This window comes from Panthera tigris, chromosome F2 (genome assembly GCF_018350195.1).
Source record: "Panthera tigris isolate Pti1 chromosome F2, P.tigris_Pti1_mat1.1, whole genome shotgun sequence".
Lineage (NCBI taxonomy): Eukaryota > Metazoa > Chordata > Mammalia > Carnivora > Felidae > Panthera > Panthera tigris.
Genome location: NC_056676.1, coordinates 34,381,263 through 34,402,601, shown reverse-complemented (window position 1 = coordinate 34,402,601; position 21,339 = coordinate 34,381,263). Strand labels below are relative to the sequence as shown.

At 38.2% G+C, this 21,339-nt stretch overlaps 1 protein-coding gene across 7 annotated transcripts in view; it reads left to right on the top strand.

Moving 5' to 3' along the window:
• Positions 1 to 21,339, top strand: part of CNGB3 (cyclic nucleotide gated channel subunit beta 3) — a 273,696-nt gene that overhangs the window by 229,608 nt on the left and 22,749 nt on the right. For all 7 annotated transcript variants that reach the window (XM_042973520.1, XM_042973525.1, XM_042973523.1 and 4 more), the window contains 2 exons: positions 1,621 to 1,704; positions 15,253 to 15,371. In XM_042973520.1, coding sequence (XP_042829454.1) covers positions 1,621 to 1,704; positions 15,253 to 15,371 — 203 coding nt within the window. The remainder of the gene's footprint in view (positions 1 to 1,620; positions 1,705 to 15,252; positions 15,372 to 21,339) is intronic.

Genomic DNA, 21,339 nt, shown 5'->3' with positions numbered 1-21,339 from the left:
CTCTTATCCCCACTCCCGGGAAGTTGTAATTGCCCCTCCTTTTAAAAGTTTTACAGATATTTAACTGGAATGTCTTATAACATGATTCACTTCGATCATCAATAACAGCTTTTCTGTTTACTTAAAACATCATCCCAACTAGCTTACTCTCTTTCATCTTTCATAGCTCCAAGGGCATGTAAAAAAGCTTGCTCATAGCAGCTTTTCATCAATTTTTGTTGGGCTGTATTAAGGTATTCTTGTCGGCCTTGGCCTTTTTTTCTATCCTGGATAACCAAAAGCTATACTTTCTCACATAAGTTTTTAAAATTCTAACTTCACATTCATTTGAATGCTCCTCACCAATGGCTACGTGAAGATACTTCAATCATAAATTATTAACTTTCCTTATCATTCAGCAAACCCAGTGTCTAAATTTCAGATGGATCTAGGTCAAGTGTTTGCTACTGAAGTCATTATGGAAAACTCGTGATTGCTAAAAGAATGATCATCCAATCCACAAATTGGGAGTACGCCCTTTGTGTCTCCTCCTCATTCCTCTGCTACTGACTATGACTAGTTTTCTGCAAAATAATAGTTTCCCTAAGGGATGGGCAGGACCAATCACAAAAGGAAAGCAGCTATGAGAGAAAAATAAATAACAATATTTGGCAAAAGCAAAAGATTCAAAATCACTATGTAAAAACATTTTTGAAGCATCTGTCAATTCTTCTTTGCCTTATCATAATAGATAAATTATAATTTTTTAATGTTTATTTATTTTGAGAAAGAGCACAAGTGGCAGAGAGGGAGAGAGAATCCTAAGCAGGCTCCACATTGTTAATGCACAGCCTGGTTGTGGGGCTCAGTCTCACAAACTGTGCAATCATGACCTGAGCTGATATCAAGAGTCAGATGCTTAAACCGATTGAGCCACCCAAGTGTCCCAATAAATTATAATTTTCTGGGCACACCACAAATCTAGACACATATCCTAACAAGTCAAATTCGTCTCTTACACTATTAAAGTGGATATGAACATCATTCACTCAATAGGTACTGCTTTTGTATCTATTATATACAGATACTCTGCCTTTAAGAAGATAAATAAGTTGGTAAAGACAGACATAGAAGCCTTGACAGTTAAATAATAATACTTAACAAAAGTATTAAAGATGTTATAAAAAATAAAAATATTCAGATTTTGATTTTTATCTGTCAATCTTAGTATTAACCAATTATTATCGCTTATATTATCTTAATCATTAATATCCATCATTAGTTAATCATTATGTTAAGTTTTACATGACTAAAATTTTATCATTGTGAATTAGTACCCATTTAACAGGTTAGGAAACTGAGGACATTAGAGATTCCATAGCAATAGGTAGTGGAGACAGGATTAGAACCCAAATCTATCTGACCAGGGATCCAAAGTCTTGCATTCAAACTATTGGGTTGGTTTTTTTTCTAAATTTTAGGTCAAAACAAATCCATATTCATTGGCAATTAATATTTTAGTGTTAACACAGACAATCTTTATTACTATTTATTTTCATATCCTTTTAAAGTTATTTGGAATGTTGTCTTTGTAGCTGTGTCTGTAAAAATTATTTTTCTTTTTGTTATTTTTTTCTTTAGGGTTGTGATACACAAATGATATATGACATGTTGCTAAGATTGAAATCCACTGTTTATTTACCTGGTGACTTTGTCTGCAAAAAGGTGAGTGCGTGCTATCTTTCAAATGCACAAATAGTAAATAAGTGCATTTAAGGGGTTCAGACATAGGTCAAGAGCTTAGTTTAAACAGAATCTCCAGGCTGAATTCCATAGTATAGGAATAATTATGATACACAGTTTTGTAAAAGAAGAATGTTCTCTCAGAGTTCAAAATGGAACAAGACAATATGGATTTCATTACTTATAGGGTATAAGTGTGGGTAGTGTGAAAAGTTGCTTTGTATAAATGTAAATCAATAGCCACACCCCATTAATGCCAAATATTTAAAGTGGAGAAAAAAGCTATAGAAGTGAAAGGTGATTCTGCCTTTTTTATGTCTTCAGCAAGATATCAGTTACCTCTATTTCGCTCACCCAATTAATGGATAATTAATGCCACATTCTTTTCAATTTTACTATGATTTTTATGATTGCAAAAGTAATACATGCTCATTATTTTTAAAATGGAAAACACATAAAAACATAAAGACAAAAATTCCACCACCCAGAAATAACCACTATTCATATATTCCAACCTATCTTTTTATACTGATTGATGTAGATAAATATTCTGTTATAAAATTGACATCATACAGGGGCGCCTGGGTGGCTCAGTTGGTTAAGCGTCCGACTTTAGCTCAGGTCATGATCTCACGGTCAGGTCCATGGGTTCGAGCCCTACGTCGGGCTCTGTGCTGTCAGTTCAGAGCCTGGAGCTTGCTTCAGATTTTGTGTCTCCATCTCTCTCTGCCCCTCCCCCACTCATGCTGTCTCTATCAAAAAATGAATAAATGTTAAAAAAAAATTTTTTTAAGATCTTCTTTTTTTTTTTCAATATATGAAGTTTATTGTCAAATTGGTTTCCATACAACACCCAGTGCTCATCCCAAAAGGTGCCCTCCTCAATACCCATCACCCACCCTCCCCTCCCTCCCACCCCCCATCAACCCTCAGTTTGTTCTCAGTTTTTAACAGTCTCTTATGCTTTGGCTCTCTCCCACTCTAACCTCTTTTTTTTTTCCTTCCCCTCCCCCATGGGTTTCTGTTAAGTTTCTCAGGATCCACATAAGAGTGAAACCATATGGTATCTGTCTTTCTCTGTATGGCTTATTTCACTTAGCATCACATTCTCCAGTTCCATCCACGTTGCTACAAAGGGCCATATTTCATTCTTTCTCATTGCCACGTAGTATTCCATTGTGTATATAAACCACAATTTCTTTATCCATTCATCAGTTGATGGACATTTAGGCTCTTTCCATAATTTGGCTATTGTTGAGAGTGCTGCTATAAACATTGGGGTACAAGTGCCCCTATGCATCAGTACTCCTGTATCCCTTGGGTAAATTCCTAGCAGTGCTATTGCTGGGTCATAGGGTAGGTCTATTTTTAATTTTCTGAGGAACCTCCACACTGCTTTCCAGAGCGGCTGCACCAGTTTGCATTCCCACCAACAGTGCAAGAGGGTTCCCGTTTCTCCACATCCTCTCCAGCATCTATGGTCTCCTGATTTGTTCATTTTGGCCACTCTGACTGGCATGAGGTGATATCTGAGTGTGGTTTTGATTTGTATTTCCCTGATAAGGAGCGACGTTGAACATCTTTTCATGTGCCTGTTGGCCATCCGGATGTCTTCTTTAGAGAAGTGTCTATTCATGTTTTCTGCCCATTTCTTCACTGGGTTATTTGTTTTTCGGGTGTGGAGTTTGGTGAGCTCGTTATAGATTTTGGATACTAGCCCTTTGTCCGATATGTCATTTGCAAATATCTTTTCCCATTCCGTTGGTTGCCTTTTAGTTTTGTTGGTTGTTTCCTTTGCTGTGCAGAAGCTTTTTATCTTCATAAGGTCCCAGTAATTCATTTTTGCTTTTAATTCCCTTGCCTTTGGGGATGTGTCGAGTAAGAGATTGCTACGGCTGAGGTCAGAGAGGTCTTTTCCTGCTTTCTCCTCTAAGGTTTTGATGGTTTCCTGTCTCACATTCAGGTCCTTTATCCATTTTGAATTTATTTTTGTGAATGGTGTGAGAAAGTGGTCTAGTTTCAACCTTCTGCATGTTGCTGTCCAGTTCTCCCAGCACCATTTGTTAAAGAGACTGTCTTTTTTCCATTGGATGTTCTTTCCTGCTTTGTCAAAGATGAGTTGGCCATACGTTTGTGGGTCTAGTTCTGGGGTTTCTATTCTATTCCATTGGTCTATGTGTCTGTTTTGTGCCAATACCATGCTGTCTTGATGATGACAGCTTTGTAGTAGAGGCTAAAGTCTGCGATTGTGATGCCTCCTGCTTTGGTCTTCTTCTTCAAAATTACTTTGGCTATTCGGGGCCTTTTGTGGTTCCATATGAATTTTAGGATTGCTTGTTCTAGTTTCGAGAAGAATGCTGGTGCAATTTTGATGGGGATTGCATCGAATGTGTAGATAGCTTTGGGTAGTGTTGACATTTTGACAATATTTATTCTTCCAATCCATGAGCAGGGAATGTCTTTCCATTTCTTTATATCTTCTTCAATTACCTGCATAAGCTTTCTATAGTTTTCAGCATACAGATCTTTTACATCTTTGGTTAGATTTATTCCTAGGTATTTTATGCTTCTTGGTGCAATTGTGAATGGGATCCGTTTCTTTATTTGTCTTTCTGTTGCTTCATTGTTAGTGTATAAGAATGCAACTGATTTCTGTACATTGATTTTGTATCCTGCGACTTTGCTGAATTCATGTATCAGTTCTAGCAGACTTTTGGTGGAGTCTATCGGATTTTCCATGTATAATATCATGTCATCTGCAAAAAGCGAAAGCTTGACTTCATCTTTGCCAATTTTGATGCCTTTGATTTCCTTTTGTTGTCTGATTGCTGATGCTAGAACTTCCAACACTATGTTAAACAACAGCGGTGAGAGTGGGCATCCCTGTCGTGTTCCTGATCTCAGGGAAAAAGCTCTCAGTTTTTCCCCATTGAGGATGATGTTAGCTGTGGACTTTTCATAAATGGCTTTTATGTTAAAGATCTTCTTTAATTGACATCATGCTGCATTTATGTTTTGTCATGTAATTGTATATCATATGAACATTTTATTTACTATTCAGTAATCTTCTACAACCTCATTGTTAAAGCTACATAATATTATACTCTATGAATATATTCTAATCAACTTTCAAATGTTTGCTATTATAAATAACTCTACAGTGAACATTTTTGCACGTCCCTGATTTCTAACTTAAGGGAGAAGAGAAGGAATGCTGGCTTTGGATTTTATATCTTGAGAGACTAAATCAGTGGTGAAATAAATAATAAATATAAAAAGTAGAGAAGGATGAGCAGTTTAAAGAAATGAAAAATGATCCAAAACCCTGGACAGTTCACAAGCAAGTGAGAGTGAGAAGCATTTATGTCATTCTAAAATAATTTATTAAGTGCTATAGTAGACATAAGCACAAAGTGTTATAGGACACAGAGTAGGGACACTGGTCCCACTAGGATACTGACAACATTTCCTGGAGAAGATGGTATTTAAGCCAATTCCTAAAAAAAATGAATTTACATAAACCAAGAGAAAGAAGAAATAAGCATTCCAGATAAAGGAAAGAATTATCATGAGCTAAGGCAGAAAGAAAAAACCTCTCTACCGAGGAAGTGCAGAGAACTACAATAAGTCAAAAGTTAGAACACATTAGTATCATTTATTCAAAAAACTCAAAAACTGTTTTTTAGCACTATGAGCCAGGCACCATGCTGAGTACTGGGTATAATCAACAGCAAGAAAGATGGTTCTTGTTCTCCAGGGACTTACAGTCTAGTGCAGGGCTTTTCAATTCAGTATACACAGAATTTACTGAAATTAGAAGTCTGGGCTCTATACCAAACAATTCAGTGTATCAGAATGGAACCCACATATCAGTATTTTTAAAAGCTCCCAGATGATTCTAAAATGCAGCCAAAGTTGAGAATCACTGGCCTGATGGAAGATATAAACAATGAACAAGTGAAATAAAATCAAATGTATAACGGTGAAATGTGCTCACTTCAGTGGAGGAGTTAAGATGGCAGAGCAGTAGGAGGACCTTATGCCTGCCTCATCCCTCAAACACAGCTACTTAATTATCAAATCATTCTGAACACCGAGGAAATTGATCTGAGGACTGAGAACAAACTGCACAACTAGAGAGAGAAAAGAGGCCACATCGTGGAAGGTAGGAGGTGCAGTGATGTGATTTGGAAGAGAAAACAATTGCAGATGTGCAGAGGGAAAACAGCCCTGATCACAGAGAGAGGAGAGAGGGAGAGAGAGAGAGAGAGAGAGAGAGAGAGAAAGAGAAAGCAGCACACGGGATTGTACAGAAAAAAAAAACTTCCCCAAAACCACTGACTAGGCTGATTATCACAAGTTTTTATAAGCAGCAGACCTGAAAGTCTAAAGTTTTAGAAATCTGCACCATTGCTAGGGTCAAGCCTGGCAGGTGTAGTGGTGCTCCTGTGGACAAGGAGAGAAGAGTCCTGGGAGTGGACAGTGTGCTCTGAGGATCCCCTGGGAAACACTGGAATAGACAGTTCCCCTCCCTGGAATGCATTTGGGACAGGCAGTACTGCCTCTCAGGGGACAAAAGAGCTGGTGGGTGCCGTTGAGTTACTCCATTCATTAGCATACAAGCAGAGACTCCTCTGTTGACAGCTAACCCGGATGCCAGTTTTATACTTTACCATAAAATCCAAACCCCTGCACAGTCATGCGACTGCTTTTCTGGGACAAACTGCACCAGCCAAAGCATGGTGAGACCATCCCCCAGGGGATCAGTGCAGGCCCATGCTGCACTGGGTCCCTAAAATGGTGTTTTGAAGCTCAGCCACGCACCTGAGATAAAACACAGGAGCATTGCACTACCAGGCAGGCAGAAGGCACAGACACAGACAGGATGAAGACAGGGATCAGACAGAAGCCTCAGACTCAAGAAGGGAGATTGTTCACTCTTCTGTGAGGGTTGTCTGAGGAGCAATGGGCACAAACTCCGCTCTCTGGGGAAAAGAGTGGGCTGATGCCATTTTTCACACCTCCCATCATCACAGAGCACACAACAGAGGCTTGAGCCTCTTACACCAAGCTCTGTCTCCCTGTGCTCTGCAACTCCTTTATTTTTAAGTTTATTTACTTATTTTTATAGAGAGACAGAGCAAGCGAGGGAGGGACAGAGAGAGGAAGAGAGAGAATCTCAGCAGTCTCTCCACTGTCAATGAGAAGCTGGACTCAGGGCTTGAACTCATCAACCATGAAATCATGACCTGAGCCAAATGCAGGTGGCTTTTTTAATCAGTCAAGGAAGGAACAACAGCAAAGAAAACACAACCTCCACCCCCCATTATCCTCCTCCATGCATGCACTAGCTCTATTGATCATACAGTGCTGCACAGCTTCAGCTCTAGTGGAAATAGGACCAGAAAAAGGCTTTTCTAATACACAAAACATGGAGATGTAGACAAAATGCCAAGATGGAGGAATTCATCCCGAAAGAAGGAACAAAAAGAGTCAAAGCCAGGGAGCTAATCAAAATAGACATAATAAGTAATATGCCTGAACAAGAATTTAAACAGCAATCATAAGGATACTAGCTGGGCTTGAGAAAAGGATACAATAAACCAGAGAGACCCTTACTGCAGAGATAAAAGACCTAAAAACTAATCAGGTCAAAAGGAAAAATGTTATAACCAAGATGCAAAACTGACTGGAGGTAATGACAAGGATGGAAGAAGTAGAGGAATGAATAAGTGATTTCTGTAAAATTATGGAAAATAACGTACCTGAAAAGAAGAGGGAAAGAAAAATATTAGATCATAAATGTAGTCTTAGAGAACTCAGCAACTTCATTAAGCATAGTAACATTCTCACCATAGGAGTCCCAGTAAAAGAAGAGAGGGAAGGGGGGCAGAAAGGTTTATTTGAGCAAATTATAGCTGAAAAATTCCCTAATATGAGGAAAGAAATAGACATTCAAATCCAGGAGGCCCAGAGAACTCCCATCAAAATCAACAAAAGTTGACCAACACCAAGATATATCATAGTAAAATTTGCAAAATACAGAGATAAGGAAAGAATCCTGAGAGCAATAAGGGAATAGAAATTCCAAACCTATGAGGGAAGACAGATCAGGTCCACACTAGATGTCTTCACAGAAACCTGGCGGGCCAGAAGAGAGCGACATGATATATTCAACATGCTGAATGGGAAAAATATGCAGCCAAGAATACTTTATCCAGCAAGGCTGTCATTCAAAATAGAAGGAGAGATAAAGAGTTTCCTAGACAAAAACTAAAGGAGTTCATGACCACTAAACCAGCCCTGCAAGAAATATTAAAGGGGACTCTTTGAATGGGAAAAAACAAAAGCTACAAAGACTAGAAAAGAACAGATAAAATCTCCAGAAATAATGACTTTACAGGTTACATTCATATTTATCAATAATTATATGGAGTGAATTAGACATTAAGACAAAGATTGTAACAAGAGATGAAGAATGGCACTATACCATAAAAAAGGGGACAATCCAACAAGAAGACATAACAATTGTAAATATTTATGCCCCCTACTGGAAAGAACCAAAATAAATCAATCAATAAATAACAAACATAAAGAAACTTATTGAAAATAATACAATAATAGTGGGGGACTTTAACACCCGCACTTACAGCAATGGACAGAACATCTAAGCAGAAAATCAACAAGGAACAATGGATTTGAATGACACACTGGACCAGATGGATTTAGCAGATATATTCAGAATACTAAAGCAGCAGAATACACATTCTTCTTGTGTGCACATGGAACATTCTCCAGAATAGATCACATACTGGGTCACAAATCAGGCCTCAGCAAGTACAAAAATATCAGGATCATACCATGCATATTTTCAGACCACAACACTGAAACTAGAAGGCAATCACAAGAAAAATTTGGAAAGACCACAAATACATGGAGGTTAAAGAACATCCTACTAAAGAATGAATGGGTTAACCGGGAAACTAAAGAAGAAATAAAAAATACATGGAAGCAGCTGAAAATGAAAACATGACAATCTAAAACCTTCAGGATGGAGCAAAGGCACAGCTAAGAGAGAAGTATATTGCAATATAGGCCTACCTCAAAACCAAGAAATATCTCAAATACACAACCTAACCTTACACCTAAAGGAGACAGAAAAGGAACACCAAATAAAGCCTAACGCCAGCAGAAGGGAAATAATAAAGGCTAGAGCAGAAATAAATGATATAGAAACAAACCGGCAAACAAAAAAACAGTGGAACAGATCAATGAAATTAAGAGCTGGTTCTTTGAAAGAATTATTAAAATTGATAAACCCCTAGCCAGACTTATCAAAAAGAAAACAGACCGAAATAAATAAAATCACAAATGAAAAAGGAGAGATCACAACCAACACCACAGAAATACAAACAGTTACAAGAGATTATCATGAAAAATCATATGCCAATAATTTGGGTAATCTGGAATAAATTGATAAATTCCTAGAAACATACAAATTACCAAAACTGAAATAGGGAGAAATAGAAAATGTGAACAGATCAACAACCAGCAAAGAAATTGTACTCAAAAATCAGTACTCAAAAATCTCCCAACAAACAAAAATCCAAAGCCAGATGGCTTCCCAAGGGAATTCTACCAAACATTTAAAGATTTAATACCTATTATTCTCAAACTTCTCAAATTTAATACCTATTCTTCTCAAGAAAATAGAAATGAATGAAAACTCCCAAACTCATTCTACAAAGCCAACATTACCTTCATTCCAAAACCAAAGTCCCCACTAAAAAGGAGAATTTCCTTTCTCCTTTTGCATCCATGATGATAAATCAATAAATTTTATTGATCCATGATGATGCAAAAATTGTCAACAAGATACTAGCAAATTGAATCCAACAGTACCTTAGAGGAATTAACTATTCACCACAACCAAGTGTGATTTGCTCCTGGGCTGCAGGTGTGGTTGAACATTGCAAATAGATCAATGTGATATACAACACTAATAATAATTTTTTAAAAAAGGATAAGAACCATATGATTCTCTCAATAGATACAGAAAAAGCATTTGACAAAATACAGCATCATTCTTGATAGAAACCCTCCACCAAATAGGGTTACAGGGAACATACCTCAAGATCATAAAGGTTATATATGAAAGACCTATAGCTAATATCATCCTCAATGGAAAAACTGAGAGCTTTTCCTCTACTGTCAGGAACAAGACAAGGATGTCCACTCTTACCACTGTTGTTAAACATAGTACTGGAAGTCCTAGCTTCAGCAATCAGATAACAAATGGAAATAAAATGCGTCCACATCAGCAAGGAAGAAATCACACTTTCACTATTCACAGATGATATGATACTCCATGTGGAAAACCCAAAAAAACTCCACCAAAAAATTGCTAGAACCAATACACGAATTCAGAAAAGTCGCAGGATACAAAACCAATATACAGAAATCTGTTGCTTTTCTATACACCAATAATGAAGAAGCAGAAAGAGAAATCAAGCCATCAACCCCATTTACAACTACACAAAAACCATAAGTTACCTAGGAATAAACCTCACCAAAGAGGTAAAAGATATGTACTCTGAAAATTAGAGAACACTTATAAAAGAAATTGAAGATGACACAAAGAAATGGAAAAACATTCCATGATCATGGGTCAGAAGAACAAATGTTGTTAAAATATCGATACTACCCAAAGCAATCTACATATTTAATGCAATCCCTGTACAAATACCACCAGCATTTCTCACAGAGCTAGAACAAACAATCCTAAAATTTGTATGGAACCACAAAAGACCCTGAACAGCCAAAGCAATTTTGAAAAACAAAGCTGAAGGCATCACAAGTTCAGACTTCAGGCTATGTTACAAAACTGTAGTCATCAAGACAGTATGGTACTGGCACAAAAACACATAAATCCATGGAACAGAATAGAAAACCCAGAAATGTACCCTCAACTACATGGTCAACTAGTATTTTACAAAACAGGAAAGAATATCCAATGAAAAAAAGACAGTCTCTTCAACAAATAGTGTTGGGAAAATTGGACAGCAATATACAGAAGACTGAAACTAGACCAATTTCTTACACCATACACAAAAATAAACTCAAAATGGATAAAAGACTTACATGTGAGGCAGGAAACCATCAAAATCCTAAAGGACAACACAGGTAGCAACCTCTTTGTCATCAGCTATAGCAACTTCTTACTAGACACATACATGGAGGCAAGAAAAGAAAGCCAAAATGAACCATTGGGATTTCGTCAAGATAAATAACAGCACAGTGAAGAAAGCAATCCACAAAACTAAAAGGCAGCCTATAGAATGGGAGAAGATATTTTCAAATGACATATCTGATAAAGGGTTGGTATCAAAAATCTATAAAGAACTTATCAAACTCAACACCCAAAAAATAAATAATCCAGTTAAGAAATGGGCAAAAGACATGAATAGACATTTTTCCAAAGAAGACATACAGATGGCCAACAGACACAAAAACAGATGTTCAACATCACTCATCATCAGGGAAATACAAATCAAAACTTCAATGAGATACCACCTCACACCTGTCAGAATGGCTAAAATTAACAACTCAGGAAACAAAAGATGTTGGCAAGGATGTAGAGAAAGGGGAGCCCTCTTCCACTGTTGGTGGGAAAGCCAACTGGTACAGCCACTGGGGAAAAACAGTATGGAGGTTCCTCAAAAAGTTTGAAATAGAACTACCCTAAAATCCAACAATTACACTATCAGGTATTTACCCAAAGGATAAAAAATACTGATTCAAAAAAGGCACATGCACCCCTGTGTTATAGTAGCATTATCAACAATAGCCAGTGAGCCCACATGTCCATCGACTAATGAATGGATAAAGATGTGGTGTATATATGTGTGTGTGTGTGTGTGTGTGTGTGTGTGTATCTATGTATAGATATATAGATATAGATATTGATATTGTGATATAATAGAAACCAAGAATATGCAATCCCACACAAATTAGTCCAAGTTAAAAGTAGGCACCCTGGTGATATGAAATCATTTTTATTGAAATGGGAAATACAAACCACAGCTCAGTTTAAGGACCCCTTTAGGGCAGTGGTACATTTGGAATGACATGGCCTTAATGCACCAAAATGGCCTTTCAATTTGTTCCAATAGCACCAGGGACTGGAAATTGAGATAACTCATAGAAACTTTAGTACCCATGCCCCTAAGCAGTGCAAATTTGCTTAACAAACTGTGAAATGCAGAGTAGATACAGCTTTCTCATTTCTAATTCCTTCCTCACATACATTCATCACTCAATAATAAAAACAGATCAGTGAACACAAATGAGGGAAAGAAAGGAATAAATAGGGGAAATAGCAGAAACGAGAAGACAGAAATGAGACTACCTGCCACATTTCTTTGTTTTTGTTTTTAAGAGAGGAGGATTTAATCATAGTAGATATTGACAGAGATGAAAAGTTGTTGAATTCAGCTTTGTTTTTGCTTATCATTTTCACACATCATTGTAGGAAACAGGAAGGAAAAAAACTCATTCTATTGTCAGTTGCCTTAACAATTGAAGAAATGTCAGGGTTTGGGACTAAGTTTGTTGACCTGACTAATCCTCAAGATGACTCCTAAACATATTGAGTGGGTAGCTTGAACTGTTTCAAAGATTATTTGGGAATTTTCCCAGAATTAATTGTAAGAATTAATTTGAGTGTCAGAATGTCTCTAATAGCCTTGGATATATTCTTCTACACAGGAACTCTGAAAATTTGAAGTGCTCTCTCACTAAGGGTTACCTTACTCTACATGAAGCTCTTGCATTTCTACACTTCCTCCAAATTAGCACATAAACCAACCACAAAAGCTTGGTTTGATCTTATTTTGCACATGCTGTCAGACCTTGTTCTCTGAGGAAAGTCTACTTCATTTGAATGCTAATTAAACTTGCACGAAAAGCTTAAATTAGTCTAGAAATATGCAAGAAATCGTGGAAGTTTTGGTTCGTTGATTATGCCAGATCTCCTTGGAAAATTATTGAAATGATCATTAAAAAATAATTAAAAGTGCTGAGCTATATTTAAGTGCCCATTATGTACTTCTACCTCCAGTCAGTTGTAATAACTGCCTTTGAAAAATCATTCCAGTTCCTTGAGAATTACTTCATGCAAAGAATAAGGAATATGACCCCATCATAATCATTACTTCCTAGAGTATTTTGTGGAATAGTAATATGCAGACACTTTTCCTTTTTAAAAAATAATTTATAGCTATTTTATTGGTTTGTAAGAGATTGGTGTTGATACTGGATTTATCAATGATCTAACTGTATATATTCTACGGTCAGGTGACATAGGTGCTGCTAGTTCTAATGCTATTATTGGCCAGCCTTGTAAATTTGCTCAAGACACTTAACTTTTCAAGCTTCTACTATCAATTTGTAAATATCTTTAACCTCACTGAGATTTTTGCAAGAATTGAATGAGTTACTATCGATGAAAATGCTTTGCAATTACAAAGTAGTATGTTCTGATATAACAAATATAGGTATTAAAATAAGGAGCAATGTAAGTATCAGATATTATGGTTTTTAAAAGTACTATGCAAATGCAACATGTTGTTATTAGCATTGATATTATGGAAATAACTGTAATAAGATCCATCTGTATTGTAATTTCTTCTTTGATCTATGTTTGAGAATAAATACATGCTTAATATTCCACACAATGCAAAATTTAAAAATATTTCTTGCATTGCTCAGTTAGGAGATCCATGTTCTAGGCTTCCTTTTGCTTCTAATTACTGTCATGGAACTTTGGCTAGTCAAGTGGGCCAATCTGTGCCTTTATTTTTCTTTCTGTACAGTGGAAATAATAGTGCTTACTCTACCTTCCTCATAAAAATAATGGGGAGATAAAACGAGAATTTCAATGTCACAGATATTAACTGAGAGACAGAATCTGAAAACTTTAAATTCTACCTAATGATTGTAATACAAAAACTCTTGGTATTAAAAGACTTCAAAACTCCCTAGAAAATGGTTAAACTATATTTCCCTCATTCATAAATGAGTGCTCATATCATAAGCCCTATGCTCAGCACTGGAACAAAGTAAACATTGTCTCAGCCATCACAGAGCATGAACTATAATCAACATTGTTTAATCCTGAGTTAATTTTAATGTATCCTAATCTTTTGAAAATATGGCAACAAGAATATTTAATGAATTCAAATAACCCAGTCCCTTCCTGAACCAAGTAAGTAAATTTGTTGTTTTCATGCTATTATTCTATAGCTCAGCATGATCAAGACCCAATTCACTAAGACTTATAGGTGCTATTATCCAAATAGTTTGCCTGGTAATAGGCAAACTGGCTTATTTAGAATAGAACAGCTTTTCTTGACCCAATTGCAATTTAGATCTCATGTAAAACATATTTATTCTTTTTGCATTTTGGAGTGAGAAGAGATGTACCAAGGATCCCATAACCACCCATTAGTTTGGTGATTTGCATGATTCAACATAAAGTTATATTCATGGCTTAAGATCTATTACAGCAAAGAATACAGTGCAGGAACAGGAAGGGGAATTTATACATAGGCAAAGACCAGAAAAATCAGGTGCAGGTTTCCTAAGTCCTACTTCTGAAATGGTCATAAGAGTACTTTCTCCTCAGCTGTGGACCTAGAGAGACAAGAACAAAATGTCTCCACTGGAACACCCATCAGAGTCTTGGGGTCAGAAGTTCTTAAATGGGGCTGGTCACGTAGCTACATGACCAGCCATGGTTCAGACTCCAAACTAGATACCAAATATACATCATAAATCTTTGTGCTTACATTAAACAGTGCTGAAAGCCTAGTACATCCTGCCACACTGCCCCAGAAATAGAGAATAAAACTATTAACCAGTAAGTATGTGAACATTGCAGGAGTTTAGTTCTCAGTGCTTTGAACAAGGGTCATTGCCCTGGCTCCAACAGTCCTCAGAGATAAGCAAGACTGAGTAAAACAACCTGTTGCATTAACACTTTCCTTTCAATGCGAAACAAGAATAATACCTTAAAGGTCTCCTGTGCTCCAATTACTAAACTCAGACATCAGTGCTGTAGGCAGAAGAATAGAGTTGACTTTTGCATGGCTGTAGCCCATGCTCTTTTGATAGACCAAGCACCTTCTTCAAAGCATAGCAGTGGTCACCAAAGTCAGGATGATTATGCTTACAACCCGTTATTTACTCTACCCATATCCATTCCTAAAACAGTGTGCTGAGTGATACCTGCCCAGTGGTGGCATACAGTGCTCACATGTTGGGAACCAGAACTTTCCTAATAATTTTCCTTTCATGTCTGTTGAACCAATGTCTATAACTACCTCAGGTCTTAAGACAATTACTTTACATTGATATTTCTTGCTTTCTTTATTTATAATTATTCCTCTAGAAGAGTTTATGTTTCTTAATTTGGGGCATACTTGTCAAGAATAAAATTACTACCATTTCCTGTTTATATTTGGCATGCAGGGAGAAATTGGCAAGGAAATGTATATCATCAAGCAAGGAGAAGTCCAAGTTCTTGGAGGCTCTGATGGTGCTCAAGTTCTGGTTACTCTGAAAGCTGGAGCAGTGTTTGGAGAAATCAGGTATTTTAAAGACAGATCATAAATATCGAAGTTTACCATCTGTCATAAAAGAAAAATCTTAGGTCATAAAATAACTAAGGTTCCTGCTCAGATTTGGCAAAGGTTTTATTGTTCTGAGAGCATTGGTAAAATAAGGATTTTCACATTTGTATTTATCCCTTCTTCCCCTAAAGACCTAGCTCATTCAGCTCTTTAGTCCCAGGACCTAGGTCAGTGAGTGCCTGACCTAGAATAGATGCTCAGTGTGTGTTGAATGAATATGTGAATAAATGAATGATGGAAGAAGAGGTTGGGAGAGTTAGTTGTCAAATTGTTGGAAAACTTAAGTGTCAGGCTAAGATAGCAGTTTTGAGTAGGCCAAGGAGGTGAACAAAAACCAGATTTTACCGATCTTTTAGGCAATGATAAGTAATTTGTATTTTATTCTGAATATAAATGGATACCAGTGGAGGATTTTAGGCAAAAGAATGATACAGTTTGAAATCTGATTTTAAATTACCATTCCAACAGCTATGTGGAGGAGTGACAGTAGAGGAGCAAGAATAAAATAGAGGAAACCAATTGAAAGTCAGTTATGGTGGTTCAAGTGCAAGATGATGGAGTCTTAAACTAGGATTCTGGTTCTTAAGGTGAAGAGAAGAGTGCACTGTCAGGCAGGTAATGATATATCAGTTTCAGACTTGAGAAAATGGCAGTTGCAAGGTGTCAATTATCTTGTCCAGGATAACATAGCTAAGTAGTGAAAGGGACAATATTCAAAACTGAGCTTTATGGCTTAGGGTCCAGTGATCGTCCCACCACACTACATAAGAAAGATGTTCATCCAAACTCTGATTTCATACCTACTAAGAAGTTACATATTCAGGGTTCCAGAGATGTGGATAATTTCAGATGACTTCATGTTAAGTGGAGTTACCTTGGAATGTTGAAGTATGTTATTTCTCTGTTGATAATATGGCTTCTCTTTTTTTATTTTTTCTCCTTGCTTAAAACAGAGTGAACACTTCTGTGAGGGTCCTGTTTTAGGGCAGTGATGAACATACTTCTCAGAATATCCAGGATTTGAGTTCTTTGCATGTTTCCTATTTCTTCCTTACTGTGAATCCTTGCAAAAGTGATTTAATATTTTAGTGACTTAATAACCACTGTAATCTGCAGGGTCATAAAACATGCAGCAGTCTAATCTGAAACACTGCAGAAATTAATTAGCTGACCTCTCCCAAAGGTTGAGTACTCCCTAAAGAATAAAATCTTATAAATACAAGTATGTTAATTGCTGATATTATCATCACAGGAGGAAAAACTCTAGGAATAGAATCCAGGTGCTGCTGAGCTACAATTGAAAAGAATCTTAGATTCTTGACAGGAGCTTCTCAAATACAGCTCCTATTACCCATTTGGTTTCTAAGGCCAACTTGAAACCAGTAGAACAGACAAGCTCTAAACTTGTTCAATAGTCTGGTTAATTCAAGCAAAAGGGAGCTTTTTTGCCTTGATTCTCCTCTTGGCTATAGTTGAGGAGAAACAGGATGCATCTGGCTCTTTCCAGATACCCACAGGCTTCACAGGCCCACAGCTGTCATATGCCCCTGGAACTCTAGTTATTTATTCCAGTGATGGAGGCATGCCTGCCAAACATCTATATACTGGAAAGATCTGGTAATCGTGTTTACTACTCAAAAATGCTGTGACCTTTGTTAAAATGAGCTACATCCAACACTATCATGTAGCTATTTAAAGATGGTTCTTTTTTCTGAGGAAAAAAATAAGAAAGAAAAGAATTGAGGGCTTTCAAGGACATTATATATTAATCTAAAAGAGGAAAGCCCTGACTAAAATATAGATTTACAGCCTGTCATGGAGAAAATGCAGGCCACACTTCCAATTAATATCTGAAGAGTGAAGACACCCCAATTTTAATAGAGAGACCTAGGGTCTGCCAATGGATGGTCTCGTAGTAGTTCTGACTCCATTGTTTTCCTTACATATACACTAAGTGCCAAGTCTTATTCACCAAATGTATTTAACCACTTCCTTTCCTCCCTCTATATCTCACCATTCTTGAAACACATCTGGACTTTTACCATTGGTATTGCTATTGTGATTTCAGTAGAATTCCCTACTGGTTTAATATCTCTTTGTAATGTCCGCCTTCTGAAAAATACCCATTCACTCTTCAAGACTCAATTCAAGGGTCACCTTTCTGAAGCCATCTCTAACCACGTCCAAAACAGCTGGTTGGCCCCTGTTCTATGCTTCCATAGTATGTTTTTCATGGCTTTAATATAGTAGTTACCACTGATTTATAATTAATTTGTCTATATGGATCTCCCCAACAGATAAAGCTATTAAAATGTAAGAACTAGAACTTTCCATCTTTGTCATCAGCAACTACATAAAAATAATACAGCAGCACCTGGGTGGCTCAGTTGGTTAAGTGTCCAACTCTTAATTTGGGCTCAGGTCATGATCTTACGTTTTGTGGGATCAAGCCCCTCATCAGGTTCTGTGCTGACAGCGTGGAGCCTGCTTGGGATTCTCTGTCTCCCTCTCTCTTTGCCCCTCCCCCATGTGCATGCGCTCTCTCTCTCTTGCTCTCTCTCTCTCTCTCTCTCTCTCTCCCTCTCCTCTGTCTCTCTCTCTCAAAATAAACAAACTTAAAAAAAAAATACAGGGGCTCTTGGCTGGCTCAGTTGGTTAAAGTATCCGACTTGGGCTCAGGTCATGATATTGCAGTTCATGAGTTCAAGCCTCACATCAGGCTCTGTGCTGACAGCTCAGAGTCTGGAGCCTTCTTTGGATTCTGTCTCCCTCTCTCTCTCTGCCCCTCCCCTGCTCACACTCTGTCTCTCTTCTCTCTTTCAAAAATAAATAAACATTAAAAAAAAATTTTTAATTCAATAAGCCAATGACATCACCAAGATGGCAACATAAGTTCTTCCTGATTTGCTTCCCCTCACAAGAACAACTAACAACTATTTAAAAACAAAACTTCACTGGGGCGCTTGGGTGGCTCAGTCAGTTGAGCGACCAACTTCGGCTCAGGTCGTGATCTTGCAGTTTGTGAGTTCGAGCCCCACGTTGGGCTCTGTGCTGACTGCTCAGAGCCTGGAGCCTGCCTTGGATTCTGTGTCTCCCTCTCTCTGCCCTTCCCCGCTCATGGTCTGTCTCTGTCTCTCAAAAATGAATAAATATTTTTTTTTAATTTAATAAATTAAAAAAATCACTGAGAGAATCCTAGAACACAAGGGTAAGTCTGCAACACAGAGACCAAGAGCCTGAATTAGAAGGGTAAGAGAAATGACTACACAGTGACCACATTTCCCCTACCTGAGGCTAGCATAGCACCAAGCAAAGTGGTCTCCCCTGAGCCTCCAGTTCCTCCATTGTGAAAAGAGAACCCAAGGAGGACAACCATCCCCAGCCCCCAAGCATTGTGGGAGCCCATACTCTGATCTTTCAACATGGGGATTGCAGGAGAATCCGTGAGAATCTGTGGGTCTCAACCACTAGGAATCTGACTGTGATGGAGAAGATGGGGGAGGTTTGCAATAGCCAGTAAGTGGATCTTGGCAGACTAAGTTCATACCTCCCATGCTCAAGTAGTAATCCCAACCAGGTGTTTACTCTTCTGCAGAAACAAATCAGGAGTGCATTCTGACCAGGGAACTCAATGAAGTACAGATCTGTCTGATTCAGATCCCCAAACAAGGAAGTTGCAGACCCTAGAGCCCCATTTGCCTTTGCCCAGGCAAGGAGCTTAATCACAGTCCCACCCACTGGAGAGTCTTCTGGCCCCATCTGGCCAGAAGGGCTAGTGACAACTCCTGGAAGCAGTGTGGGCCAGTGGCAGGCAGAGTCAGGCAGGCAGAACTGAATGCCTGCAGAAAAGCCAGTACCAGGCATGGAGCATTCTCATGATATGCACAGGCAGAGGGATTGATTCTTAGCCAAGGCTAAGGGTAGCCCCCCTCAAGTACAGAACCTGTTTGGGAAATTTTGAGTAGCTTAGAGCAGTCCCTTCTCCTCCCACTCAGGAAAGGGAGCTAAGACATAGCCCCAGCTGCTGTGGAGAGTGTCATCTGACCCCATCTGACCATTAAGGGCTGGAGACAACTCCTGGAAACTATATTCAAGTCACTCAGTCGGGGAGAACAGGTATTGCTGACAGTTGACAAAGCAAAGCCAGTGGTCCTGTTTGATCAGGGAATTTGGGGTTCAGGTTGGCTTGAGTTAACAAACAATGAACCCTACCTGCTTCTAAAGCTGCTTTTCCTGCTGTACCCAGATAGGGAATCTAACTCACATCCCTGATATTGGTGACTACAGCCTTCAGCCTGTCCAATTAGGGAACCTAACCAGAGCACACAGGAAGCTCCATAGCCCATTCAACTGCCCTATGTACAGTAGCACATGAACAGAGAGTAGAGCCTACAACTTCCCCCTTGTACAGAGAAAAACCAGAGGCTTCACCTAACCAAGGAATTCAGTACACACTCTGGTCTGATTCAGGTACACAAACAACGACTGGGTCCCATCCCACTGCCCTGCTACATCAGAGAAGCTAATTTATAGTCCCACCTACTACTGAATATAGTACCTACTCCAGACCATCTAGTAAGCCTGAACAGAGAATCCAGGCAATCATGGAACCCATCCTACAGCCTCACTTGGATAGGAGTCGTATCCAACTGTTCTCAGCCAATGGCAGAGTCCCTCATCTCTATCCTTACAGTTTGAACGGTTGCATCACACAAAAATTGACTGTAATAACATGACTCACTTGCCCAAGGACATAACCAGCAGACACCCAGAAACCCAAACTGAATTGGTTGGTGAAGAACTCTCTCTGCCAAACCAACCTGTGAAGTCTGAAAGTGGAGCCCAATTATTCAGATGTGCAGACAATAATATAAAAAATCAAGGATCAGGAAAAATCAGGTAAATATGACACCACCAAAGGAAACTAATAAAACTAACTGACCCTAAGGAAATAGAGATCCATGAGCTGTTAGACAAAGAATTCAGAATAATCCACCTAAGGAAGTTCAGTGAACTACAAGGAAACACAGGCAGACAGAAAACAATGCGTAAACAAAATGAGAAGTTCAGTAAAGAAACAGAATGATCAAACAAAAAAGCAAACAAATATACAAGAGTTGAAAAATGCAACAATTGAACTGAAGAATTCAAAAATGGTTTCAAAAGTAGATCCAAGGGACACAGGAGTACTGATGCATAGGGGCACTTGTACCCCAATGTTTATAGCAGCACTCTCAACAATAGCCAAATTATGGAAAGAGCCTAAATGTCCATCAACTGACGAATGGATAAAGAAATTGTGGTTTATATACACAATGGAATACTACGTGGCAATGAGAAAGAATGAAATATGGCCTTTGGTAGCAACGTGGATGGAACTGGAGAGTGTGATGCTAAGTGAAATAAGCCATACAGAGAAAGACAGATACCATATGGTTTCACTCTTATGTGGATCCTGAGAAACTTAACAGAAACCCATGGGGGAGGGGAAGGAAAAAAAAAAAAAAAGAAGTTAGAGTGGGAGAGAGCCAAAGCATAAGAGACTGTTAAAAACTGAGAACAAACTGAGGGTTGATGGGGGGTGGGCGGGAGGGGAGGGTGGGTGATGGGTATTGAGGAGGGCACCTTTTGGGATGAGCACTGGGTGTTGTATGGAAACCAATTTGACAATAAATTTCATATATTAAAAAAAAAAAAAAAGTAGATCCAACCACAACAGAAGAATTCACGATCTGTAGGATAGGACTTTGGAAATTACCAAGTCAGAGAAGCAAAAAGGAAAATGAAAAAAGTTAAAAAGGCCTACAGGAATTATGGAACACAATGATGTTTTGATGCTTTAACCCTTTATCATTATATAATGACCTTCTTTGTCTCTTCTTACCATTTTTAGCTTAAAGTATATTTTGTCTGATACAAATGTAGC